The following is a 27,575-nucleotide window of genomic DNA, read 5'->3' as shown; positions in this document are numbered from 1 at the left end:
CAACAGACGTACACTTAAGAGATACATGATATCAAAATAAAGATACACGATCTCGCGATGTTTGTTGTCATCCTCCGATCGATCGTTTACTGCCTTAATGCAAAAGAGCACATCGTCCTCTGCTGGTCAGTACTAGACACCGTCCACACGAGGGCGCACGGCGCACAGGAATGAGCGTCGAATGCGGAGCGATTTGAACTTCCTGTTTGGAACAGTTCAGGAAGACGAAATAATGGCGACGCAACTGGGGCCCGAGTCCCCTTGGACGGGAGGAAAGAGAAGGACTCGTAACAGAAATGTCCTCACCAGAATACGGCACAGTCAGATCGGTGGCAGAGGGTTCAGTAGAGGAACACAGGTAAACGGGAGAGTTTGTTACCCTCGCGGGGAAAGGCTATTGTAAGTCAGGGGTTCGCTTTCTGAACCGTCGATCAACGTTTAAGTTAAGCAACGAAAAAGGACGGATGCAACGCTTAACTTTGACCTAAAAGTTATCTAACCTTAATTCTCATAATACACGTTCAGTCGAATGATCGGTGGGATTTAAAAAACAAACGATTCGAGACAGAGAAAGACGGAGAGCCGGTTGTTGGGATTGGTTGTCCGAGGATATTATTGTTTAAACAAGACTTTAAAAACAGGTTATCCCAAACAAAAGCAAGTTCAAGACGTATGCACGGATTTGTTTTTTAATATAAATAAGCAATACGCATAGACCAGTCCGCGATCATACAATGTTTAACAACAGCTGATTCAGATTTCTGACAGCCTAGCGAGCTGTCTTATCTATAATTTATTTATAACCAGACCATATTCTCTGTCTTTTCCCCCATTTATGAATCATAATCACGTCTTAATTGGCCATGTAAATAGGGCTTGAGTTTGTGTGTGTTATTCGTTCACGCCCGGAGTGTGATCTTGAATTATGTAAAATGTTGTGTTGAGTTTGACAGGGCACAAGATAATCTGATCCTGTGAAGTTTACTCCGTTAAGCCTAACAGGTTTCAGTTTCATTTCACAAGCAATCACCTCACATTAGTCACAATGTTTGAGTCTATTCACAAATGTATTTAACTGGAGAGGTAACGCCTAGACATATAATGTTTGCACATTGACAAGTTGAGGTTTCTTTCCCATCTAAGTAGATACAGAGCTTTATTTAACTGAAAATGTGTCCTAAATCATACAAGGTTTGTATTAAGAGAATGAAACTCTATACAGGTTTCATGTAATGCGATCTGTAATGTATACAATTTATGCATGTAGTTGGCTGTGTTATGTAGTCTATCTTAAATGCTATAAAATGTATGTCAGCATCTACAGTATGACTTAGACAGGTACTTATTAAAGTGACTTTTAATAGAAAGCACAAATAAAATGATGAAATATGGTATTGAGTGTCAGTCATTTAAAGTTGAAGCCTAAATCTTTTACAAACCTAAATGAATAGAACATTATTAGGTACCCCCTTGTTTTTATTGCAAGCATTATGTACATTAATGTAAATGTTTTATTATACCTACATTATTTAGGATTAATTACACATGTAGTGGCTTTTATTAATGTGCTTGTAGGAGTTCACTGTGTATCGACACTTGTTTTTCCTTGATAATAGAGGGACGTTAATAACTTGCGTAACATCCTTTAAAAATGTAAATGGCAGCGAGGTTGTTTGAATATTTGCATACTGAACTTTGGTCTTCTGTGTCACACTTATTTGCGTGTCATTTTTGCGTTATTTTGAGGTTTAGTGCTAATTTTGTTATTTGTTTTTTGAAGTCCATCTAATTAATCGTGTAACTTCTTTTACAATGCATGAAAGGTTGGTTGTGTTGTGCACAGTGAAAAACAAGAAAACATCATGGTCGCTGGTTGACATCTCCTTGCGTTTTATTTATGCAGAGCCGAAGCCTTAAACCTGAACCATTCCTTAAGCTCTGCCGGTAGAGATTTGTGGTAATATTAAAGCTATGAGTTCAATTCCCAGAGCCTACACAAAACGCCTTGGAAGAACTGTCAGAAATGCAAAATCTGGCTGCTTATGTCTTGTTTCCAGCTTCCAGAAGTTCTCCTCCAGGAGAGAGATAAGCGGGAGAAATGGCACGGGATTCCAGTCCTTGTACAAGAGCTTTACGAGAGCAGCCACCTTAACAGTGACTTCACCCGCACACAAGCTGTGCTCAAGGTGATGTCTTATCCTTAAAACTGAACGTCTTTTAAAGTTAAGCAAACCATGTCACAGTTATGTTCGTTTGCTCATCCCAAAGGATAGGTTTTTTAAATATCTGTGTCATTTCAGTGCAGACTTCACATGTATTTATACAGGCTTCATATGTCTTTGCATTGGTTTGTCATCATCTTGACATGTTATTTGTTTCATTGTTCTAGGAGCTGTCATCTTTGCTGTCAATGGAGGCCATGTCTATTGTAACGGAGGACAGAAAGGCAGCACAGGAGTCCACCTTTCCAAACACATACACCTTTGATCTGTTTGGCGGTGTAGATGTGAGTTCTACAGTTCTGTTTTTTCTCAGAACACAAATGAAAGATACTTTACATGAATTGACTATTAAAAAGCATTAGCTGCAGCACTAAATGAGTCTATGAGTGATTGTTTTATCATCTTAGCTGCTGGTGGAGCTACTGATGAGACCCACCCTGACAACATTACAAAAGCCCAAGAGTAAGTCGAGATATTTCACAAATAATATTTGATCTCATCCGTTGATATTTGGTGCATGTTGTTACTGAATGTTTAATTTCATTTCATTTTTAATTGCTTTTAGTGAATGATGACTTGGTCAAGGACTGCCTTAGTGTGCTCTACAACTGCTGCATATGTGTAAGTATTGATCTCACCTCCTATTTAATATTTGATAATAGAGTAACTGAATAACCAGAATAAGTCATGTGTTGTTTTCCGCAGATGGAAGGTGTCACGAAAAGCCTGGCAACGAGAGATGATTTCGTCTCGTTTCTCTTTACTTTGATGACAAATAAGAAGACTTTCTTACAAACAGCAACATTAATTGAGGATATTCTTGGGGTTAAAAAGGTCAGTGCTTAATCTCTTTATTTAAGACCATTATCTGCATCTCCAGTCAGTCCTATCGTTGTCTCACCTTGTTTTCTCATAATGCTGTTAAGCATTTTAATTATCATATCATATTAAGCATAATATTAATATCCCAGGATCAAAAAGTTTTTCTCAAATCCATTTGTGTCCCTGGACAATAAAACCAGTCTTATGGGTAACATTTTCGAAATCGAGATTTTAACATCATTTGCTGAATAATTACACTATGATATTTGGCATAAAAGAAAAATCTATCATTTTGACCCATACAATGTATTTTTGGCTTTTCCTAAAAATGTTCCCCTGCTACTGAAGACCAGGGTCACATTTGGCACTAACGTGATTATTTTAAAATGATTGTTTTCTCAGGAGATGATTCAGTTGGAGTGGATCCCTGATCTTTCTGGACTAGTGCAGAGCTTCGATCAGCAGCAACTCGCCAACTTCTGCCGCATCCTGTCCGTCACCATCTCCGAGCCTGATGTGGGGAACGATGACAAACACACCCTCTTGGCTAAAAATGCGCAGCAGAAACGCAACACCAGCCCCTCTTGTGCTGAAGTCAACCAGGGTAGGTCGAATACAAACTGTGAGTAATGCCACCAAGAATAATTTCTGAAGATCTGTGGAGAATTAGGTCATCGATGAAGGGATATTTGCCTTATGGTGACAACAGCTGCTTATAGAAAGAGAGGAATTTTTCTAGAGATTTATTTTCTGTGCTGAGTTTGAGTGAAAAGAGCAGAAATAATAGCGATATGTGTTGTTTGGTCCAGTCACCCTCCTAAACATCCCTGGCTTCATTGAGCGCTTGTGTAAATTGGCCACACGGAAGGTTTCTGAGGCGACCGGAACACCAAACTTCCTGCAGGAGTTGGAAGAATGGTACAACTGGCTTGACAACACGCTTGTGCTTGATGCGCTCATGCAGATAGCGACGGATGAAACCGAGCACAGCAGCACAGGTTAGATTGCCAAGTTATTCTATGTATATATGTGCCATGTGGCCTAGTGTGTAAAATATATTTGTTTGCGTTTGCCTGGATTCACAGGGTTTTCATGTCTAGAAATGTGGATTAATTAAAATGTTTCATCTTTAGAGTCGTCTGATGAGAGCTCATTGGTCTCCATCCCGCAGTGGCAACGTTTGCCACAGTCTATGAAGATCGTCCATGAGATCATGTATAAGGTGGAGGTTCTTTACGTGCTGTGTGTTCTGCTCATGGGTCGACAGAGAAACCAGGTAAGAGCTGTCAGTGTAAAATCTCTGTATAGAACATTTCATCGGAAACGCACACACCTGACCCCAAGTTAACTTCAGGCTATTAATCAAACTGTTCATATCCTATATTTAATGTAGCTAAAACAGTCATATGTGTTTCACTTTCCTTACGTTATGATCGTAAAATTTTAGTAAAAATGAAACTTTATATTATATAATATTTAACAACAATTAATTAAAAGCTTAAAAACAAATGTTTAATGATTAGTTTATTTAAATGATGTTGAATTTTTTTTATTATATCGCAATTTAAGTATCCTGCTAGTTATATTTAGGGTAGTCCTATAGCCTATCAACAAACAAGGTAGCCTACATTATATCATGTTTTTATTATTTATAAAGCAAAGCAATTTGTATAAACAAAGCGAATAGAAAGCAATAGACAAAAAGTACAGAACAAGCTACAGAACGCATTTGATCTTGTGCAGAGCGAATAAAAAAGCCGCTAATAAGGCATACAGACCATATTAGCTTATTTATAGAACATAAGCTAAACACTCGAGTCAGCATGTGATTGTGATGTTAATATTATTTTACATGTTCTTTTTGAGGAAATTCAAGCATTATGCTCGGATGAAAGTCAGCTTAATGTGTGTGAACCACTACTCCGTATGAGGATCTGCGCAAACTCCGTAAGGCCACACAGATAACAGTGCTAAGCGGTAATGTTTGTTCAAGCGCTTTTTTGTGATTAACATTATAATAAAAAAGACATTTTAAAGTTCTGTGAATCTAGAAGCTGAGACATTTTCATCTTGAGTGTGCTCAAGATGCATTCACCGCATTTGTAGCTCATTCTGGCATCAAATAAAGTCAGTCCGTCTTTTATGCATTTTAAATATTAAAATATTTATATTTCGTAATTGTTTACATAACTATATGTAGCTTTAGATTATTATCTACTTTTTCGTTTTATGCCAGCATTCCACGCTTCCGTCCGCATTTTCCACATCACGTCAATAACCCAATACAGTATGGTTACGCATGGCTCCAGTGAAAATATTATTATGCATCTTTGATATGTCATAGTTTGCGTAAAACCTACCCGTTTTCCTCATTCAAAACACCCCGACAACTCGTCTTTCAAGTGGTCATTTCTTAGCGTGCTGCAATTGGCACAAATGAAACACAAGCTGGATCCGACCTAAAATTCAAACATTTCGTTCCTCATACACTTTTAAAGACTATTAATAATTATTTTATCAAACATATTGTTTTAGTATGTAATTTAGATGTAATGTAATGTAGTATGTAATGACTGTTGTTTTTAATGTCGACTAGTAGCAGTTTACAGCTTAACCAACTAGTCTCGCACATCCCTATTCCAAATATCTTCCTTTGTGTTCAACAGAACAAAGCAATTTATACAGATTTGGAACAACTAAAGGGTTGCATAAATAGAAATGTTGTGGGTGAACTATCCCTTTAACTGATCTGTAATGAATCTTCCTATTCTCATCTTCGTTTATTCCAATCTTTTAGGTGCACAAAATGTTGGCTGAGTTTCATTTGATTCCTGGCCTCAATAACCTCTTTGACAAGCTCATCTGGAGGAAATTCACTGCCTCTAATCATGTTGTCCACGGACAAAATGAGAATTGCGATTGTAGTCCTGTGAGTTTCATTTCTAATAATCATATCTCAGCAATGAGCCGACTTTAATTCTCATGAGTCTTGTTTTCCTGTTTGCTATTTATTTCACAGGAAATCTCATTTAAAATCCAGTTCTTGAGGCTACTGCAGAGCTTCAGTGACCACCACGAGTAAGTCACAACCTCAAATGGCGTAATTTTATGAATTGCTAGAGGAACGGTTTCATTAATACGTTTTCTTTGTTTACAGAAATAAGTATCTGCTTCTGAATGTTCAAGAGCTGAATGAATTGAGTGCCATCTCATTGAAAGCTAACATCCCTGAGGTGGAGGCTTTGGTGAACACTGACAGGTATGATTGAGATTTTAAAGCATTTGCAGCATGTCCTAAATGATTGTTCTCAAGAAGATAAACATCATTGGTTATATCTCTGTGGTCTTTCAGGAGTTTGGTGTGCGATGGTAAGAAAGGGCTTCTCACACGCCTCCTCACTGTTATGAAAAGGGAACCACCGGATTCTTCATTCAGGTGAGGTATTATTCTTGTGCATGTGCATGATAAGCATAGTTTCCTCATAATGAAACTATGCAACATCTTGCCATTCTAAACCTGTTCGGCATTTAAAGTAGAACACGAGAGTAAAATGTGAAGAAGTTAGTGGACAGTACAATGAAGGAAAATGAGATCTTGCTGTCTCTTCCTGTATACCACCTCTTGTGTTTGTTCTTCCAAATGGAAATGCTTGGCAGATCATTTTATTTTAAACGTGAAGTAAAAATGCTTGTATGTTCTGATGTCATGGTCTCTGTCTAAAGGTTCTGGCAGGCCAGAGCTGTCGAGAGCTTCCTTAGAGGCGCCACCTCATATGCAGACCAGATGTTTTTGCTGAAGAGAGGTTTGCTGGAGGTAAAGACATCAGCATACACGCATAAATCCTATGAGCCATAATGTTGTTTTACTTAAAAAAGGGATTCTTCACCCCAAAAATCAAATTTTATCATCATATACTCACCTTCGAGTTTTGCCCACCATTGACCACCATAGTATGAAAAAGTACAATGGTAGTCAAAAGTGCCCCAGAACTGTTTGCTGTCCTACATTCTTCAAAATGTCTTTCGTAATCAACAGAACCGAAAAACAATAAAGTATTTTTTTATGGTAGTCAACGGGGGCCAAAATCTGTCTGGTTATAAGCATTCTTCCAAATATCTTACTCTGTGTTCATCAGAACAAAGAAATTTAAACAGATCTTGCTTGAAGTATCTCTTTAGGGGAACAGTTTACTAAAAAATTCTGTCTTCGTTTACTCACCCTGGAGTTGTTCAAAGTCTTTCTTTATTTCTTTATTCTGATGAACACAGAGAAAGATATCTGGAAGAATGCTTGCGAGCAAACAGTTCTTGGCAGCCATAGACCACCATAGTCAGACAAATTGCTTTAAAGATGTCTTTGTTTTGTTAAACACAAAATAAATATTTTGTAAAATGTTGAAAGATAAGCACCTCTGGGGTACTTTTGTCTAGCATTGAACATTTTCCTAAAATGCTTCTTTATATGAACAATAACAGTTTTTTTGTCTAATAGTGCGTTTTCTTGCATTCCAGCACATTCTCTTCTGCATCATCGACAGCGGCTGCAAGTCCAGGGATGTCCTGCAGAGCTACTTTGACCTGCTTGGAGAACTTATGAAATTTAACATTGATGCCTTCAAGAGATTCAACACTTATGTCAACACAGAGGAAAAGGTACCACCAACAACAACACAAACAGGCAATGGCAGTGTTTTTAACCTCAAGGTTTGGTTATGTGCTTGACTTGGACATCTCTTCTTCAGTTCCAGGTATTCCTCAACCAGATCAACAGCTCTCTGGTGGACTCCAACATGCTTGTCCGCTGCATTGTTCTCTCTCTGGATCGATTCGAAAGCCAGACTGACGACGTAAACGGTAAAGTTTAGTTGCAGTGCTCCTGGAGTGTAGCTAGAAATGTACTATGAGAGGCTTTTAGAGGAAAATTGTTTGATAAATGTTCAGAAATTGTCCTCCAGGTAACTTCTGGAGATTTGATCAGCAGATGGGTTATTTTTTCACTGTAAATTACTTTACCAGATGACTCGTGTGTCCACTGCGTTCCACATAATTCTTTTGCATTTGACGGATTGGAATGTGAAAGATGAGTCTTGAGAGCTGCTAGCTGCCGTCTTTTTGAGGTCATTTTGCAGATTACACACAAAAACGCTGTTTAGTCCTGCAATAGCACACCAATAGGTATTTTGGTGTTGCAATTCAAAATTGTCTTCAAATAATGACAAGGATATTACAAACTACTGTCTACTATTAGAAAACAAATTTGCATTTCCCCGTCATATTTATGTTAAAATATTTTGGTGGTTTTCAAGTTTGTCTTCTAGATGGGTTCTGTGTTGACAATGATGGATTAACAGCATTCATCTGAACTTTAAATTGATCTGCTCTGAATTGATCTGTTATGAAAGGCAGTAAATAAAGTCTGTGTGTTTGTGTCTGCAGTAGTTGAAGTTCTCTCGGAGTGCTGTCTGCTGTCCTATATGGCTCGGGTGGAGAACAGGCTGTCCTTTCTCTTCAGGCTTATTAACATCATCAATGTGCAAACCCTGACACAGGTGAGACCACAGTGCTCTTCAGACATCTTGGTTTTTTTACTTCCTATTTAATATGGTCTCATCTGAATATTCCAATTGATGGTGGTCATTCCTCTTTTCTTGATTTTTATCGGACTGTTCTTACAGGAGAACGTGAGTTGTCTCAACACCAGCCTAGTGATTCTGATGCTGGCCCGACGGAGAGGGAAGCTACCATTCTACCTGAACAACCTGCGGGAAAAGGAATACTCGGAGAAATACCCAGGCTGCCTCCTCAACAACTTCCACAACCTGCTGCGTTTTTGGCAGCATCACTACCTCAACAAAGACAAGGACAGCACCTGCCTGGAGAATGTGAGTGTACACATCTATTTGATGGCAGATTTCAGCTGGAACCTTTAAGCTCCACCCCTTTGTATGCACACGCCTAAATATTATTTGCCTGATTTTTTGCACACAAAAAATATTATTTAATAAAAAGAAATACAAAGTTCTCCTGGAGTCACCAAAGGGGCCTTTGGGTCTCCCCAAGGCCTTTAGGGCATTATTTGGTTAAAAACAGGCATTACATGTTAATTAAACACCTGTTAGAGGTTAAATAGCCTCTGTTGAAAACTTGTTCAGGTAGTTATGTGTGTCTCTTTTTTTCCACAGAGCTCATGTATTCCCTTCAGTTTCTGGAAGGAGTCTGTTTCAGTCCTGCTCGAAGGGGACAGGACTTCTCCTTGTGCCATTATCAGCTACATAGATGAGCCTTACATGGAATTAGACAGAGACCCTCTAGAAGTTTGACTTCAGGGGGTTGGGTCGGGACAGGGCAAGGCAAGGCTGTGCTGTAGGGAAAGAGGCCGGGGCTGCTCGTCTTGCTCTCATTCGGTCCGAAGAGCTCAGAGAACCGCCTCTGGAAGCAGTGGCTCAATGAGCCGTCCATTCTTCCCTGCCGTCCATGATCCACTTCAGCTCCAGCTCACAGCGCAAAGGATCTCCCCATCCCGGTTACTTAAGGGAACACAGAAGCTGGAAGGCTAACATATAAGCTGAACTTCTGAATTGAACCGGTGTTATTTAAGTGATTCTTTCTGTTGAATTTTGTGGGGCCTTTAATGCAGACAGAAAGTGAATTGGTGTTGAATCCAACAAATCTGTTCAAGTAAAGGTTTGGTGGTCAGCATAAGTTTCTGACTTGGATCTGGCGGGTTCATCCTCGATAAAGAAGCAGGCGGTAAAACACTGTACTGGACAGAGTGTGCAGATGAACATCGTCTTGAAAGATTGTCAGAAGGTTTGACGTTAATATCTTTGTACAGTATAGATGACTGAGAGCAGAGAACAAATTGGAGTCTTATTTATTTTCTTTTTCAATGTAATTTTGCTCTTATGTAATGACATCATCAAAAGCGGTTTCCCTAATGATTTCCTTACATGCAAAGTATGTGATTTTCAGTTATTCTAGTTTTAATTCTTTGGTATGAATTAATTTTTAACAGTAGTTATTGATGCATTGTTTATTGCTGACAATAAATCATATCTTGGGGGGGCTGAAGATGTTAAACTATGCAGGTTCACTCACACATTTGTCATAAATATCTTAGCTAGCCTTGAGCTTCATTTTGCCATGTTTGTTTTGTAACAAACCACTAAATAACCATTTCTTACTTTACAGGCTGGCAGGTGACAATCTTTGTTTCGCTCAAACACGCGTGGCTCCTGCTTGTTGGCCGGAGAGGTGTTCCTCTGTGGTCGCTTTGTTTAAATTGGTAGCAGAGCTAGTTTAGAAAACTTCCAATCAACTACCTCGTTTCATTTATTTGACCTTTTATAGTTCTAGCATGCTTTCCAATGCTGTGGCTTATTCTGTTGCACACCTAACTTCACTGTGTATGCAAAAGTTCCTATGTAAAAGTGACTTAATGTATTCACAAGAGTTGCTTAGCTTTTACCTTTGTAAAATGTTCGCAGGGTGACTTTTTCCTAACGTTGTGTCACGGTGCTCTGCATTTCGCAAACAAATTCATACAATTCATATGAGGGGGATTGAATGCTACTATGAGTTTTTGGGACACTTCCTTTGATCCTAGGAATTCTTGAATGTGTATAGTTGGTGTGACTGTGAAGAAATGTTCATTTGAGTTGAATGAGTGGTACATAAACACATCTAGGAGCTGAATGTCTCATTTGTTTAATCAGGATTTGGTTCGTGTCGCACATGGGTTGGATTAGGATTTAAATACTATAGCTCTGTATTTAAGTTTACAAAAACAAAAGTCATGTATCTGTCAATACCAGTAAACACAATGCTTTAAATAAACCTGAATTCGAAAATCTGCCTCTGAGAGTTCAAAGGTGATTATTCGCTTCTGTGATCAATGATTTCAGTTATTTTATGAGCATTTTCTTAAAATGCAAACATACAGCTACAGGAAAAAATTAAGATATCATTCCAAGTTTTTATTCAATCGACATTTCTAGATGTATTGTGACCATTTCAGTCCAGTATCTGTTAAATTTCAACAAAATCAAACATCAGGAGTGACAAAGTCATCCAACAGCAATATGAAAGACGGAGACAGAATTTTTCCTAAATACAATTTTCACTGGTGTATTGCTCAAAAGTGAACATGAACCTACTTTGTCTCCAGTATTTTTGGTCTAATAAAGTACAGAGCTTTTTTTTCAGTTTTAAAGTTATTGCAAATAGAAACAAAATTTTCATTTGAAATTTGTGAGAAATATTGTTAGTAGTTCAAAGCATAGTACATTTTAAAATCAGAAATGGCTTGGTCTCTTAACTTTTTTCGTTGGCAGTATTATACTGCCACTTGAATTGACTCAATTTTTTATTAAATATTACTGCGTTATAATTCCAAAAATGGCCTATGTTTTGTCATTTTTTATAACATTCACGCTTCCCTCTTTCAGTGTCTGAACACAAAGGGAAAAAAAATATTGGGAATTTTCTTTATTTCTAAAGCTTTTTCCTTTGGCTGATCAAATGGTTGTTAGTGATAATTTTTTTTCCTTGACAATGTGATAAAACTCAAACTTATACACATAATAATGAAAAACAGCTCATTTTACCTCGTCAACCAAGTTTGAGCAGATTTTATCTTTCAAAGTTAAAACCAAAGTACTATTGTTTAGTAGTAAGTAGAACATCAACAAAACTGGCAAAATTCTTAATCTGAAAATTGAATTCTTGCTTTTTTACTTGACAGTCACACAAACTGTTGCAGCTGTATGCTGTGCTTTTGATACAAGTAAATCGGTGTCTTCATTCTGCAAGCTGTAATGGAGAAAAGCAAAACTGATTCATGACAGTGATTTAGTGCAGCCTAAATAAATATAGATAAATTCATGGATTGCAATATTCAAGGTTTTAAATGAGTAACATGCCTTTGGACCGCCTTTACTGCTTGGGTCTCTTGTGCGGGTACGAATTTTATTCACTTGAGACTCTGCCATCTCGGCTCGTTCCTCAGCATCGTCCAGCTCATGCTGGACCTTTTTATACTTGGTCAGGTTTGTATTGGCCTGTTCCTCCTATAATACAATAAAACAACAAATCACAGGTGCTGTTCAATTAAGTTATTTATATAGATTTTGATTTTGCATTATTTATTGATATAGGCTACACATTCAACCTTACCGCCTCCTCTGTCTGTCTCTTGTAGGTCTTGACTTTTGCCTGCAGCTTGTCTATAAGCTCTTGAAGACGGTTGATGTTCTTCCTGTCCTCCTCGGTCTGTAGAAACAGCAGATGGCACCACAGGCTTTATTATTTGAGAAACTACAATTCTTACAATTGAGACAACCCTTTAAGAATCTAAATTGAATAGGTACCTATCTTGATTTAAAGAACAAAATGAGAAATAGATATAGATTGTACCTGGTAGGTGAGATCTTTGATCCTTCGCTCATATTTGCGAATTCCCTTCTGATATTCATTGCCTTTTTTCTGTTCGGATTCCAGTTCGCTCTCCATGTCCCTAACCTAATAAGAGCACATAACATCAATAAGATTGATGATGTGGCAAAAAAATACTATGTTAAAGGTATACATTGTTTTACCTAAATAAAGTTAAAATCCATAAAAATACAAGTTCAGTTTATTTTATCAACACATACCCTTCTTTCCAGTTTCTGGATTTGCTTCTTGCCCCCTTTCAGAGCAATCTGCTCAGCCTCATCCAGACGCATCTGCAGATCCTTGACTGTCTGCTCCATGTTCTTCTTCATGCGTTCCAGATGAGCACTGGTGTCTTGCTCTTTCTTGAGCTCCTCCGCCATCATTGCAGCCTGCATGTTGAAATAATCATCATTTTAAACACAACACTATAAAAATCACCCTTAAAGTTCTAAACGTAAAATAAAGTACTGACATCAGTAATAGCCTTTTTGGCTTTCTCTTCTGCATTTCGGCACTCCTGCACAGCATCATCCACCTCGGTGGACAACGTGGTGAGGTCACTCTCCAGCTTTTTCTTTTGATTAAGCAGTGATGTGTTCTGAAAAGGCAGAATTCTGAGATCAGCAGCATGTTGGAAACAATTGCCATGGCGAAACTAAGTGTGAGGTCACCTACCTGTGCATGCAGAAGATTCACCCTCTCCGATGATTCCAGGAGCTCATATTCAGCCAATTTACGTGCACGATCGTTCTGCTCCAGCTGGCTTCTCAGTTCTTCCACCTCAGCGGTCAAGAGGTTATTTCTGCGGTCAGTAACGGCAACCTGTTCCTTCAGATCTTCCTTCTGGTGAAGGATCTCATCCAGCTCTATCTGAAGGTCCTTTTCATTTACAACCAAAAGTGGGATTTTGCATTATTGATCTAATCGTTTTTGGGGATTTGAGGGCACAAGCCTACATTTCATATAAAATTATTTACCTTAATCTGTGTCTGCAGATTGCGAACCATTTTTTGGGATTCAGTGGCCATGCGATTGGAATGGTTTAGCTGGACCTCCATTTCATTCAGGTCTCCCTCCATCTTCTTCTTTAGCCTGATGGCCTCATTGCGGGATTTTGCTTCTGCATCGAGACTGGTTTGCATCGACTCTATGGCACGCTGATGGTTACGCCTTTAAAGGTTTAAAATGGCGAGTATATAAGTTAGGATCATTTGTTTATTCAAGTTGTACATTCATCATTGCATTTCATTCAGTAGAGCTAACCGCAGGTTGTCGATTTCCTCATCTTTCTCAGCCAGTTTCCTGTCAATGCCTGCTTTGATCTGGTTGAACTCCAGCTGTAGACGCAGAGTCTTACTCTCCTCGTGCTCTAGGGTGCTCTGAGATACAAGCACATGGTTAAAATATGTCAAGTCAGATGGTTTGCAAACATATTCTAATAAAAAAATTATAACCCCATTTATTTTGAGGATGTAAAAGCAGATGTTTACTTCAGCCTCCACTAGCGCAGCATGAATCTCACTCTTCTCCAAATCCAAGCCCTTCTTGATCTTCTCAAGTTCATGAATAGTCTTTCCACCCTGACTGATTTGGTCCGTCAGGTCAGAAATCTCCTCTGTTGAAAAACATAAAAGGCATCGCTCAATCCCACGTTTGCGACAATTATATGTTTTAAATGTATGTGACTTATAGACATACCCTGAAGATTTTTATTTTCTCGTCTGATGGTCTCCAGCTGGTCCAGAGCTTCCTCATAAGAGTTCTTGAGTTTGAAAAGCTCAGTACTCAGACTTCGAGATTCCTTCTGGGAAGATTCCAGCTCGGACTGACATTCCTCATATTTCTGCTTCCATTCTGCTAAAATCTTGTCAAACTGACGCTGCTTTTTATCTAAGGCAGCGGCGGCGGCACTGGAGCGCTCCAGATCAACCCCCAGGTCCTCAATCTCTGACTGCAGCCTGTGTTTGGTCTTTTCTAGAGAGGAGCACTTGGCATTTGATGCCTCGACGTGTTCTTCAGCCTCTTGGAGGCGGACGGCCAACTTTTTCCTGTGAAGATGAAGAATTCACGATAGCATTTTACATCCAAGTACCAATAAGAGCTATAATTATTTTCTGTCCTATTCACACACTCACTTTGCTTCTTCCAGTTCCTCCGTCTTCTGGATGGCATCCGTCTCATACTTGATCCTCCACTGGGCAACCTCCATGTTGGCCTTGGACAGGGCACGTTGGAGCTCAGATTTGTTCTCTTGTTCTTCATCATATTGCTCTCTTAGTAAATCACAGTCATGTCTGGATGACTGCAAGGCATGGGCTAAGGCACTTTTTGACTGGAAGAAGATACAAGATATGTTTCAGGACAAATGTATAAATTAGGTCCACAAACCCAAATCATACATTTTTCCTCTGATTCTCTTACTTTAGTTTCATCATCCAGTTGTCTCTTGAGCTCCTCAATGTTCTGGCTGAGTGAGTTCTTGGATCGCTGAAGCTGAGACACCAAAGATTCCCGTTCCTCTAGCTTTCTGCCCAGCTCAGCTGTAAAAGTACATATAAAAGAGGCTCATAGTTAGAATTCTACATGTCTAAAAAGCAAAGGAGAGATACTTGTAGTGTTTCAGGTTAAAGATGTATACCTAGTTAACAAAAAATGTTATGAGAACGTTTTGTTAACATTTCTAATCAGTTATAACAACGTTATTTATTTAATGTTTTAAGAACGTATTTTGAACGTTTAGCAAGACATAAAATGTTGATCAAATGCTTTTAAAGGGATAGTCCGCCCCAAAATAAAAATGATGCACAGAAATATCTTCTGTGTTCAGCATGAACTTTTTTTAAATGTAATATTTAAACCGGTTTGGAACAACTTGAGGGCGAGTAAATGGTGACAGATTTTTTTATTTTGGGTGAACTATCCTTTGAACGTTCCTGCAAGATTGTTTTTGACAACTTTGGGAGAACTATTAGAAAACACGTAGCCCCGCCCCCAGGCTCCATTTTGCAACATAAAACTAAAATGGGGAATGTTTTGATTTTGCTTTTTAATTTGATTTGAGGAAAATATGCCATTCAAATGGCTCAGTTTCAGTTGTCCTTGAATATTGAATAACCATGATAGGAGAAAGAATTTGAAATAAAAGTGTAGTCTGTTGGTATACCGCTTTCAGCCAGAGCCCCTGCTCGGTGTGTGTTCGTATCATAGAGCTGTCTTTGAAGTTCTTCCGCTTTAGCTTTGGACTCGCTCATCTGATCCTCATACAGACGACACATTTTCTCAGTGTTAGCCTGTAACACAATATCCAAAATGAGAGCGTGCAAAATCCACCCAGCTGAAACATTTTCAATATTGAGCTCGGGTGAAATCAGCTCCTGAATTTAACTCCCCTTGATTTTATTTTAAAAGTCAACGCTAATTTAATGCTAGTTAAATCAGATCAGAATGTGGAACGTGATGCAACGCGGATCATATTTTCCACCTTGCTCTTTGCCAGCTGCTCTAAATTTGAGGCGAGGTCATCGGCTTCCATCTTGGCCTCGCTTCGCTCCTTCTCCAGCTTCTGTTTGACACGCTGAAGGCTGTCAATTTGCTCGCTCAGTTCGGCCACGCTGTCCGCGTGCTTCTTGCGCACGGCAGAGGTCATAGCCTCATGGTGCAGCATGGCCTCCTCCAGGTCACGGCGTAGTTTCAGAAAGTCTGCCTCTCGTTTCTTGTTGATCTCAATCTGAGCAGAGGTGGAACCTCCTGCTTCCTCGAGACGCTCGCTGAGGTCTTCCAGCTCTTTGGAGGCATCGCATCGCTGTCTTTCTACTTTGGCCCGGGTGGAGCGTTCTGCCTCCAGTTCCTCTTCAAGTTCCTCAATACGAGCCTGCAGTTCCTTGATCTTCTTTTGAAGCTGGATTATTAGGATTTGCTCATCTTCTATCTTTGAAGTGATCTGGTTCATTTCAAAATCTTTCCTAACGGTAGAAATTTATTAAAGAATATTAATTGTTACTCTGACAGAACATGAAAGGTTGGTAATATGTCACAATCATACTTTTTAAGCTTTTCTTCTAACTGCTGCTTGTCATTTTCCAAGTCCATGACAGATTCCATGGCCAGCTTGAGATCCCCCTCCAGTTTACGTCTGACCCGTTCAAGATCCATTCGCAATTTCTTTTCCTGCTCCAGGGACCCCTCGAGCTAAAACAGAGGATTAAAGTGTATTACTTCTTTCTGACTCATTTCTGATTAGTTTTGGTACAGTGTCCTGCTAAAATTGACTTACATCATCTACTTGCTGCTCCAGCTTGGCTTTGGCCTTAGTAAGAGTGTTGACTTTGTCTTCCTCAGTCTGCAAGTCATCTAAAGTCTGCTGGTGACTCTCCTGTAGGGCTTTCTTCTCTTTGGTCAATTTCAGAATGGTTTCATCCAATACTGCCATCTCTTCGATCAGGTTCTTCACCTGTGAAAAAGGACAAACTTTTAAATGGTAGCTCAATGAAAAGACTTGTTTAAGTCAGTAAACTGGCCTCACCTTGTTCTCAGTGGCATGTTTTTCCTTCTCCAATTTGGCCAAGGTAATCTCCAAGTCATCGATGTCCTTCTTAAGCTCGGCACACTCATCCTCCAGCTTGCGTTTCTTTGCTTGAATGGTGCTGTTAATCTCTTCCTCGTCTTCCAGACGTTCAGTCATGTCTTTTACTTTGGCCTCAAACTGGATCTTGGCCTTGATAAGAAGGTCACATCGGTCTTCTGCATCTGCAAGGTTATCCTGCTCCTGTAGCGACATCAGCGAGAAACCACTTAGAATTTTTTTATAGAAACCAAATAAAATATTTTTTAATGTAAATTAAATATTTTTTAAATGTAATGTTTATTATTATTTTTTCTTTATCGAAAGGATTTTTTTGCCTCAGCTGAAATAAGTTTATAAAGAAAACTATAAATAAATGCCTTTATATAAAATGTATATAATAATTTATATTTATATAAATAAGTGAATAATTAATGCAAATAACTTAACTAATAATTTATAAAATAAAAAATGAACTTAGAGGAATATAAAAGGTAAACAAAGAAATAATATAAACATAAATGACAAAAACACATAACAAAATTGCAACAAATCGAAACTAAAATTAACATGTAAATTAATCTTAAAATCTTAAAATAAAAGATTAAAATATGAATAAAACTACAATTAAACAGAAAACAAATCTATAATACCTCTGCAAATCATAATATGGTATAGAAAAACTGAGAATTTCTACTAGACATCTATGGACATATTCCTAGACATCTAGGAAATTAACTTATATGTTATTTTATTACAAACCGTATAATATTTTGTTTTTAAATGTATTTTTTAGATCTTACAGTTGTCTGATCACAGAAATGTCCATGGTCTTTGTGGTGTTTCAAAAGAATATGTGCATGTTCATAGCAAAAGGCATGTGTATTTAAATCATGTTAAAGTCCAGCCTCATGTACTGTATCCTTATTTATTTATCATGTCACCTTTTACAAGAGACTTTACTTCTGAGTGAATCTAATCACACTCTCATTTTGTTTTCTTTTCACATTTTTATTAGTCTGGTAAAATTTCCAGATTCTCTCCATATTGATACAGTTCTGTGTGTTGATGTGAGAATTCTTGTAGCAATGAAATGTGAAACGGTTCATTAAATGTATTTATAAGCAAACCAGATGTTTGTCACTGAACTGATAATGTATACTGACCGCCTGAAGCTGAAGAGAAATGTCATTCTTCTCTTGGATCAGGCTGACTTGTTTCTCCTCCAGGTCCTTACGTTTGGACTCTGATTTCTCGAGTGCCTCTTTTATCTTGAGGAACTCGTCTTTCAGAGTGGCCAGCTCTTTTTCGGTGGCTGCGCTCCTCAGCAGGGGCTTAATTTTAAAGAACAGCTTCATCCACAGCCAGTTCTTCACAAAGTTGAAAGCCCGAATATTCCACTGGATGATCATCAGAGCCTCCCTTAGAACAAGATGAACCCCATTGTATTTTACAAAACACAATTTCCAAAATTTGCATCGCTTTATGGCTCATTCTTGATATTCTAACACAAACGCAGTCTTGACTTGAATGCGTTAAACTGCAGAACCACAAACTTTGAATGCATCATGGAAGACTATGTCACCCCCATATGACCCTCTGGCGTAAGTCCATGCATGAATGAACCGAGGCCCATTATAGTTAGTCTATTACTGGTTTGACTTTGATGTCATGTGTTTGCTGTTGCACTGCTGTGGTTACATGTTTGTGGATGATAGCAGCGTTGGTCAAAGAATCCAGTCTGATCAAATAGCTCCCGTGCCGCTGTGCGCTAGGCCACCCAAAAGGTGAAGTGCCTCCTATTTATTTAAAAACCGAGGCCTTATGCTGGAGCAGCGGCTTTAATCCTTTGCCAGTCTTCAGATATGCTTTCAATGTGGTTCTTTAGCGGCACAGGCGCCTTGGCCAAACAGCCCTTGAGAAAGTTGCTGCCTTGTATTTTTAGTGGGGTGGTGAACAGCTGCCATGTGACCCTGCAGGCTTTAAAGACACCGTCTGCATTGTCTAATAAAGGCAAAGGGTGGAGATCATAGATATAGGAACCGTGAACTTCACATGTTTCAGAAAGTGTCAGAGCGTGTGAGTTGGGTCTTGGCCACACAGGCGCATGGACAAATGCGTGTTTGAAGACACACGCATCACACACTCCATCCACATGGCCCTAAAATACCTGTCATGTGTTGAGGGTTGAGAGGGATCGTGTGACAACTGTTTTTTGCTAATTTTATTAGGAGTAAACCTGTTGGACATCATTTTAGTATGTGAGTGTATGTTTGGAAGGGTTTTATTTCAGACGGCACGGAATTTGGATTTTGACGATAACAGGAGGGATGACTTTGGATAAAAGCGTCTGCCAAATGAATAAATGTAAAAACAAATTAAGTGAACCCTTAAACCGTACATAACTAAGGTTTCAACCACAAAAAAGAATACAAATTAAAGGTGGGAGGCTCTTTCTCTATATAGGTGGATTAAAAGGAGGTCAATTTGACTTTTTTTTATTTTAGGTATTTTAAGTGTTTATTTTCTTACAAGAAATCTGATCTTACCTTCTCTCTGTTATCTTATTCCGCTCCTTCCTCATGATCTTCCCCCGGCTGGCGGCCTGCAGAAGGGTGAGGATTTTAACTAGGCGCTCGTCCCTCAACTCTTCCAAATGTCCCAGCAGACCAGCTTTGAAGAACACCTACAGTATAGTGTTAATATAAAGAAAGGTTGGTTTAACCAATATATGTGTTCACTGACTGGAGCCCTGTGCTGTGGGCCTTGAAGCCCAAAACTTACCTTAGTATGACCAAATTTGTACTGATTATGGTCGATATCCAGTGAACCTAGCAGCTTCTCAGCTGCCTTTCTACTGTCCACAAATGTGTCATCAGGGATGGCGTGAGGGTTCAGAATACGGTATCTTTGAAAAACAACACATATTTATTCAGTGCTATCGATAATAGGCCAAAAAATTCACAGGTTCACGACAACTTGGGGGCCATAACCTCCTTATGCCAAGATCGCCCACACCCTGCATCCTTCCATCCCCATGGCCTGTCACCAAAATTACATCTATAAACAGATCTAATAAACATGCATGTCCTCACTGTTTATTCTCATGCACTGCTGTTAAGGCATTTAAAATTTGTCAATGTTGAATTTATGTTCAGTTTTGCCATGAGTTTGATCTGCTCTAGCATTTAAAATACATGAAGACTTTTTAAAAATTATGTTTTTTTTATATTCATTCCAATTAATATCATCTAGACTGCAGTTGGGTTGTTTGGATTCAGTAATAATAACAAAAAACAGCTTATTAACACAATAAAACGCAACAAAACTTGGTAATATTATAAAAAACATCAATTTTGAAATGTGAAAAATCTGTTTTTACAAATAAACTTCATATTTGTATTAAATAATCAAAACGTAGAGTTACTGTTTACTCAATTAAAAAACACAATGTAGATCAAGGTAGTTCCCCCCTACCGTTGTTTGAAATCAGCGTAGAGGATTCTGTTTGGAAATCCCTTCCTACAAATCCGAATTCCCTCCAGCACTCCATTACAGCGCAACTGGTGCAACACCAGAAAATTATCCATGACCCCTACAAACAGCATGAAAATATTTCAATTACACTTTTTAGCTTGGATGGCCTTTAGAAGATTATAACCTGTTTGTTCTTTGGCATTGATTGATCGAAAGTGATTTTCATCAAAATACTGTTGAAGGGGTTTTGAAAGAACCTGGAGTCTTGGTCTCGTTGGGGATGATGCAGCGCACAAAATGGGGCTGAGTGCTTCGCAGGTTTGTCATCAGCTTGTTCAGACTTTCCTGTGGTTTGCAATCAAACACACAATCAGGACACAAGACAAGTTGACACGATCACAAATCACGCTATACAGCATATCTCCAAATACATGAAGCAAATCAAAATGGTCACCTTCTTCAAAAGCACATAATGATGTCAAGTTTGTTTCCAAAGACTTACCTTGAATCGTTGATGCTCATTGAGGAATTAGTCAGAACAGAAACCAGCACAGACTTAAAGTGATGTTCATGTGTTCATTTCTCTAAACATCACTGCAAGTCTTAACTGGCTCCCTCTCAGTACTGAAGAAGTTTGTTTATATCAGACATGAATCTATCATCTCACTTTTGTAGTTAGTTTTTATTGTTTTTAAATAGTTATATCGTAATATCGGGTTCCTAGCTAGGCTTTGTGATTGCTTGTGTAAATTATAACTTGTCTGCAAACCTGGTTTTTATGATTTTTGCAAAGACATTAGTACACTAATACTTACATATTTAAATTCATTATTTTAGAAAATTGATACCAGACACACAAATAAAAAAATATATATAAATAAAACAACACAATAATTATGAATGTCTATATTCCCACCTTGTGTAGCTGTGACATGGTCTGGAAGGAAGCCGCCTTTTTCCTCTTTTCTTTGCCTCCTGTCTTTGTGTCAGAGGCTGAAAGAAAAAAATATATAAAAGTTATATTTAAAAAAGTATTAAGTAAGTGTAAGATTAGAGGATGTCTGGCTTGGTTACCTATATCAGAGCCAACATAATTCTCATATAGACTTGCTAAGAGTTTATTGGATGATTTCTGAAAACATGTCACCACCGTTTCATTCAGGGGGTCTTTGTTTTTGTCTAACCAGCCAATAATATTGTATGGCACCTGTGAATCATATGAAAGAAGAAAAGAACGTTAACAACATCCATCGTGTGATTTTTTTTTAAAGTGCATGATATATATTACATTTTACATAGTTTAACCTTGGTTAGTACAAACTCACCACTCCTGCATAGTGCAACAGCTCGAAATGAGCCTCATATTTACGCTTCTTGTCAGGCCTTGGCTTTTGTAAATTGGCGGACTTGCCAAGGTGGTTATCATACAGCTTCGCCTTGAAACTGCTGTCACTAGCTTTAGGGAACATGCACTCCTCTTCAAGGATGGACATAATTCCTAAGGGCTAAAAAAACCTCCACATTATTTATTTTACATTACAGTAATCAAACTTGCAATAACCATTTATCATCATAATTTTTAAGCTTGTTTTATTATAACAGCAAAATAACTTGACTCAGATCCATCTCTTACCTTTTCAATGAGGTCAATGCAGGCTTGAAGGTCAAGCCCAAAGTCAATGAAGGTCCACTCGATGCCCTCCCTTTTGTATTCCTCCTGCTCCAGAATGAACATGTGGTGGTTGAAAAACTGTTGCAGTTTCTCATTGGTGAAGTTGATGCAGAGCTGCTCGAAGCTGTTGAGCTGTTGAGAGAAATCACATGACAGATGCCCGGGGCTGAGCGCAAGCGAAGACCCAAACCTAGATACATGATGTGCGAAATTTCAAGAGTCACTTACATCGAAGATCTCAAAGCCGGCGATGTCCAGCACTCCGATAAAGAACTGTCGGGGCAGGACGGTGTAGAGCGTTCTATTTATACGCCCCACCAACCATTTGAACATGCGGTCGTACGTGGCTTTGGCCAAAGCTCCTACTGAATAGGTAACCTGGTGGAAGCGCGGTGTGCGGATCACGGTTAGAGAGCACATGGAAAGCACAGCTGTCATTCACAAGGATTGCAACAGTTGCCTAGATACCAGAATGATTGCTCAGACTGGTTTATTCTTCATATTTAAGCGTAGATCCACAGTAAACGTCAGTGGCTTCAGCATGCATTATTATAGGCCTCCCAAGAGTGAAAATTCATTTTTATTGTCTAATAGCTATAACACATAGCCTTAACACTTCTCACCTGATCAACATTCTGTCCTTTTACCACATACTCATTGCCAACCTTGACTCGAGGGTGTAAAAGACCCTTTATGAGGTCAGCTGAGCTAACACCCATCAGGTAGGAAGCCTTATCGGCACCTAAAACATTAATAAATGTAGCCAACATAAGTAAAATATATAAAGTTTTTATTACATTATTATTTTAAAAAAAATACTCACTTTCAGTGCCGTCAGCCTCTGCCTGCTCCTCACGCTGCTTCTGCTTGAACTTCATGTTCCCAAAGTGCATGATGGCACCTACTATTTTATAGCAGCCATACTTCTCTTCTGGAGTAAAGCCAAGGATGTCCATGGCATGCTGGAGTAAAAAGAGACATGTTGTCATGGGTAAAAAATCATACAAGCATGTGCTTTTTATCCGTTGCATTCTGCAGATGGAATTTGCAGTTGATGAAAGTTTATTATTAGATGTCTGTTGAATTAATGTGTTGGAGCTTACATCAGTAGCCATAAGCTCCTGCCCGTCATCCATGCTCTCCACCGTTGTCACTCCTTGGGAGCAGAAGTGGTAGTCAAAGGGGTTTGAGGAGACCAGGAGCATGTCTGCATTTTAGATGAAGGAGAGCATGGTGTGATATTAGGAATACACGTATTAAAAAGCATTAGAATATTTATGTTTTTTTTTCAGTGTCAGTGTTATCTGTATACACCAAGGGTCTGAGAGTAATGCTATTTCAGTCCTCTATATGTATGTACTTTACATATAAAGCAGACTTTAACTTTGACAAGAGTCTTGCACAATTTGCCATCATACCAAGAAGTTCAGGCTTCTTCTGCGACATGATCTGGTAGTAGATGTGATAGCTTCGCTCTCCCGGTTGCTGAAATATTACTCTGGATTTTTCCAAGAGATCTACAAAAATAAAGCATTTGAGAAAAGGATATATTTTGGGACGAGGTAAACTTGAATGACATCATAAGCCTTTAAACTAAGTACTTACAGATGTCAATATCAGAGGAAGCCAGTTTCCCTGTTGCTCCAAAATGGATTCTGATGAATTTACCCTATTGAGCAATAAAAAAAAATATTTTACATTTATAAGTAATTAAGATAAATTTAGCAGATAACAAGAAACGACTAAAACCATTAGCAGTCAACACCAAGCTTGATATCAGTTGTAATAGACAGATGTCTTAATTTTACAATATTTAAAATTAAATAAAAATATATTTACAATATTCTTTACTATTTTTGTGTGGGGGGAAGTGTGACAATTACTTACAAAACGGGAGGAGTTGTCGTTCCTCACTGTTTTGGCGTTTCCAAAAGCCTCCATTGCAGGATTAGCTTCAATGATTTGGTCCTCTAAAGTACCCTGACAAAAATATTTTGAAAAAGTATTACATTTGACAACTCTTTCGTTACGATTTTTGCAGCATCTATCGTATGTAGATATACTCACCCCAGTTTTAGTGGTAGGAGCCTTAAAAAAAGAAAAATGTGATTGTTGTGTTAGAAAAGTGTATAAGTAGCCTAATAATATATCATAATATGATAAATATTTGATATAAAACAGTACCGATGTAATGCATCACTTCTTTAAAAAAATTCAAAATACTTATGTAAGTTAAAACTTATGTAAGTTCATATTTTTCAATAAACAAAAACAAACTTCTATATTATAAAGTCAAAACTAAAAATGACAATGCTTATTCATAGAAAACACAAAACATGGAAAATATTGTGTTAGCTCACATCAAATACAAAGAATTCGACAATGATACAGTATATGATAGGAGCCACACAAAAGCAAGATTTTTGTCATGAATAAAGGGTTCAAAAATGGAGACAAAAAGAGTTCAAAAATGATTGTTGCCTGTATGAAACCAATAAACAAAAATATTAATCACAGCCTTAACAGAAAAGTAAAGCTTGGCGGTGGAAAAAGGCATGAGGGGATGTGTTGGGGTAAAGCTATCAAAGACACAGGGAGTCAAGTTCACTCCACAAAAATATTTGGGAAAAACTGCATATGCAAGAGGAGGGATTAGTCAAACCTCACTCTAGGTGTCCAAAACTGTTATATTTATAGGAAAACAATGCATTGCAATAGATCATTATGCCAAAAGAGCAAAAATGCGACAGACACCTAGAGCAACTTCAAAATGACAATGACAATGACAAACACTTGTCAGCATGAGGGGTAAAAAAAATGCTGATTGAAAAACGACGGGGGAAATGATGTGAGAAAAACCCAGAGAGCTTGTGTCTTACTCCTTTTTTAGTCTGTGCCTCACCCAGAGCTGCAACTATGGCAAAATACTGAATTACACGTTTCGTGTTAACTGTTTTGCCAGCACCGGATTCTCCGCTATGAGCGTCAAGAAATCATTGAGGGATAAAAAATATTTGAAAAAGGAAAAAGGCACAGCAAAGACTGTTAAAAACAGTGTAGCAAAATGTTTTGGAAAAATTGTAATGTTATCCAAAAATGTCCCCTGTAGCTCAGTTTACCAAATGCTTTTAAATCCAACAACGCTGATTGTGTCATAATATATAGATATACATTTCCAGACTTACGTGATTAGCATGGACTGATTCTCACGATCTGTGTGGGAAAACAACAGGAACATTATTTTCAGGTCATAAAAAAAATCCTGAACAGACTTACTGTGAACTGTCTGACACTTTAATGACCATAGGCACACGAATAGTTTGGTTTAATACTCACTCCTAAGCATGTCATTGTAGGCATTGTCTGCAATCGAATAGATATGAGGTGGAACCTCAGAACGGCGTTTGCCTTTGTAGGCGGCCACGACGGGGGAAGTGTAGACGGGAAGCCATTTATATGGATTCATGGTCACACAGAACAACCCAGAGTAAGTCTGTTATGAGAGAAAGAAATGAAATTCATCAGGATTAATCTCAGATCTCTAATCAGGACAACCAAAAATATTTTAATCCAAATTTATGCAAAAACAGTCACATCAATGGTGTCTTGGCATATAATGTACTGTATGTAGTTTTTCAACATTGTCCAAATAATTCAAAGTAACTTCTTCAAGAAGCAGAAACCTCTGTGTGATGAAATTAGGGATGTCCTTTGACAGTGTCAGTTAGGCCTATAAAGGACACGCCTCTGGAGAATTCACTTGTATTTGTGCCTTGGCAAGGCAAGTGATAAATTCATAACAGTGACTGTAAAGTTCTATGAATAGTGCCAGCGCTCTATGTTTAATGCTCAGGTCAGGTTATTTGTGGCATCAAAGATTAGTGAGAAAGGGCACATCATTTCTTTGCTTTGAGCTGTGGTGTGATGGTACCGACATAGATCATCCAACTGCTGTATCGCCTCCCCAGATTAGAGAGCACCGACGCTTCATTCAGGTGCGTGAGCATAGCAATGTCCTCCATCATGTCAAATTTGGGAGGGTTCATCTGTTGAATGTCATCCTGCTTGACAGTTAGACACTGTGGGATTGAGAGGCATTCGGGGTCAAAACAAGGAGACAGATCTCAGGGGAGACAAACAATGTTTAGAGAACATTAAATTATTTTTCATAAAATATGGTTTTGACATGGTTTGACTTTTTTTAAAAGTTTGTACAATTGCCATATCCAGGAAATAATTAATTAAAATGTGCTTATATGATTGTTTTATATCACAAAACAAATGTAACTTAATTGGATAAGTCTTACCCTTCCATCACTTGTCTCAACCATGGTTTTGTCACCATCGATCTCCTTGATTTCAGCCTCAATATACGCTTCTTTATCATCTGGTATCCAAACGCGCTTCTTTCCTGCGCACAAGGGAGATTGTAGTGAGTAATAAACATCAAGACGACCACAAAGTCTTTCTTTCGTTTGTAATAAATCCAAGATTCAATGCTATTTTTTCCGACATTCCTGTTTAACATTAACAATGATTTATAACATGCGTCTAAAGCCGACGCGTAAAAACGTGTCATCTATTTCAAAGAGAAAATAAATGTTTATATCCGTGGTAAAACATTTGTTGAAGAAACGTGTTTCATCTGGACTACCATCAAAAGCCTTGGTGTGCGCTGCCAAAATCCCCGAATCGGATTTGCGGAGAAACGGCGCTGCTTCTCCAAACTCCGTCATATCCATGAGTCTTGACATGATAAATCCACTGCTCCGATGCTCACCGAAGATTCTAAAAGGATGCCTTTCGATGTACCCTAAAAGAAAACAATTATTTTCCTTTAAAATAAAATAAAATTTGTATTAAAGAAAGAATGAATGCGTAAATTAAACAGTGACAACTAACGCAATGCAAACAGACAAATTCCTGCACGTATGAATAATAACTATTTAAATTGACTATGTTGTACAGATTTTGTTTATTATATAATTTCATTTCTGACAAAAACGTTTTTAAAGTTTAGATTGCTTGATTTTATTTTATCATTTTTGTTGTTATTATTATAGTAAACAAATGATTAGTAAATAAAATCTGTTGAAGCGTCCAGTCATAAATTGGTAACTGACCTTAACGCGGACTGATCGGCTGGAGTGGTCGCACTCTTTTTATCATCTCCTCCAAGGTCACGGTCAGAGAAATTATAATGTGTCACCTCCTCCATCGCCTATTGGTGCTCGCGGTGTGCCCAAACTGACACAAAAGGGCAAGCCGCATTTTTATGTTTACCCAAACCTAGCTTGGTTATTTTTATAACAGCATAACTTTATGCGCACTAAGTGGAAAGTATTGATATCAAAAGAGCCGCGTGTTTAATGTGGCCATCATCAAC

At 38.3% G+C, this 27,575-nt stretch overlaps 2 protein-coding genes across 4 annotated transcripts; one reads left to right on the top strand and one right to left on the bottom strand.

Annotated features, from left to right (window-relative positions):
* The first annotated feature begins 76 nt into the window (after positions 1-76).
* Positions 77-10,898, top strand: trpc4apa (transient receptor potential cation channel, subfamily C, member 4 associated protein a). 2 transcript variants are annotated; one of them, XR_008904969.1, is made up of 20 exons: positions 77-358; positions 2,058-2,186; positions 2,390-2,506; positions 2,630-2,684; positions 2,788-2,843; positions 2,928-3,056; positions 3,447-3,648; positions 3,854-4,042; positions 4,178-4,320; positions 5,842-5,973; positions 6,064-6,122; positions 6,202-6,303; positions 6,397-6,480; positions 6,768-6,858; positions 7,557-7,697; positions 7,787-7,898; positions 8,481-8,593; positions 8,720-8,926; positions 9,227-9,854; positions 10,236-10,898. XR_008904969.1 is itself a non-coding variant. In XM_056734376.1 (19 exons), the coding sequence occupies exons 1-19, from the start codon at positions 182-184 to the stop codon at positions 9,362-9,364; spliced, it is 2,376 nt and encodes a 791-aa protein (XP_056590354.1). In that variant the 5' UTR covers positions 77-181; the 3' UTR covers positions 9,365-10,898. The 2 variants fall into 2 exon arrangements, 1 of the variants encoding a protein (XP_056590354.1); XM_056734376.1 differs by having other exon boundaries at positions 9,227-10,898.
* Positions 10,899-10,999: 101 nt separating this feature from the next.
* myh7ba (myosin, heavy chain 7B, cardiac muscle, beta a) lies at positions 11,000-27,329 on the bottom strand. Of its 2 annotated transcripts, XM_056734375.1 has the most exons (41): positions 27,313-27,329; positions 26,844-27,002; positions 26,497-26,600; positions 26,125-26,268; positions 25,526-25,682; positions 25,375-25,402; positions 25,069-25,165; positions 24,077-24,169; positions 23,795-23,858; positions 23,608-23,706; positions 23,293-23,396; positions 23,013-23,151; positions 22,813-22,931; positions 22,418-22,567; positions 22,151-22,321; positions 21,843-22,022; positions 21,592-21,724; positions 21,434-21,510; positions 20,775-20,862; positions 20,518-20,635; positions 19,825-19,948; positions 19,590-19,726; positions 18,207-18,462; positions 17,002-17,244; positions 16,753-16,929; positions 16,522-16,667; positions 15,961-16,441; positions 15,643-15,769; positions 14,901-15,019; positions 14,615-14,811; positions 14,178-14,527; positions 13,970-14,094; positions 13,743-13,858; positions 13,457-13,649; positions 13,155-13,358; positions 12,952-13,077; positions 12,698-12,868; positions 12,459-12,563; positions 12,219-12,314; positions 11,966-12,112; positions 11,000-11,855 (listed from the first exon to the last, which is right to left on the bottom strand). In XM_056734375.1, exons 2-41 carry the CDS (start codon positions 26,941-26,943, stop codon positions 11,844-11,846), a joined length of 5,817 nt encoding a protein of 1,938 aa, XP_056590353.1. In that variant the 5' UTR covers positions 26,944-27,002; positions 27,313-27,329; the 3' UTR covers positions 11,000-11,843. The 2 variants fall into 2 exon arrangements, with proteins under 2 accessions (XP_056590353.1, XP_056590352.1); XM_056734374.1 differs by lacking the exons at positions 25,069-25,165; positions 26,497-26,600; positions 26,844-27,002; positions 27,313-27,329 and adding an exon at positions 24,257-24,277 and having other exon boundaries at positions 25,526-26,261.
* Positions 27,330-27,575: the final 246 nt, after the last annotated feature.

The sequence above is a fragment of the Triplophysa dalaica genome, chromosome 21 (assembly GCF_015846415.1).
Source record: "Triplophysa dalaica isolate WHDGS20190420 chromosome 21, ASM1584641v1, whole genome shotgun sequence".
Taxonomy (NCBI): Eukaryota; Metazoa; Chordata; class Actinopteri; order Cypriniformes; family Nemacheilidae; genus Triplophysa; species Triplophysa dalaica.
Note: the sequence above shows the minus strand (reverse complement) of the source record. Positions and strands in the feature narration are given on the sequence as shown.

What these genes read in the sequence shown, in the direction of transcription:
- trpc4apa (XM_056734376.1), top strand. Translation starts at nt 182, where the DNA reads ATGCGGAGCGATTTGAACTTCCTGTTTGGAACAGTTCAGGAAGACGAA. An exon ending in AACCGAGCACAGCAGCACAG is followed by an intron (nt 4,043 to 4,177) that starts GTTAGATTGCCA and finishes TTTCATCTTTAG; the next exon opens with AGTCGTCTGATGAGAGCTCA. An exon ending in TGGGTCGACAGAGAAACCAG is followed by an intron (nt 4,321 to 5,841) that starts GTAAGAGCTGTC and finishes CCAATCTTTTAG; the next exon opens with GTGCACAAAATGTTGGCTGA.
- myh7ba (XM_056734375.1), bottom strand. Translation starts at nt 26,943, where the DNA reads ATGTCAAGACTCATGGATATGACGGAGTTTGGAGAAGCAGCGCCGTTT. An exon ending in CTGCGCTAGTGGAGGCTGAA is followed by an intron (nt 13,859 to 13,969) that starts GTAAACATCTGC and finishes CTTGTATCTCAG; the next exon opens with AGCACCCTAGAGCACGAGGA. An exon ending in TGAATCTTCTGCATGCACAG is followed by an intron (nt 13,078 to 13,154) that starts GTAGGTGACCTC and finishes CTGCCTTTTCAG; the next exon opens with AACACATCACTGCTTAATCA.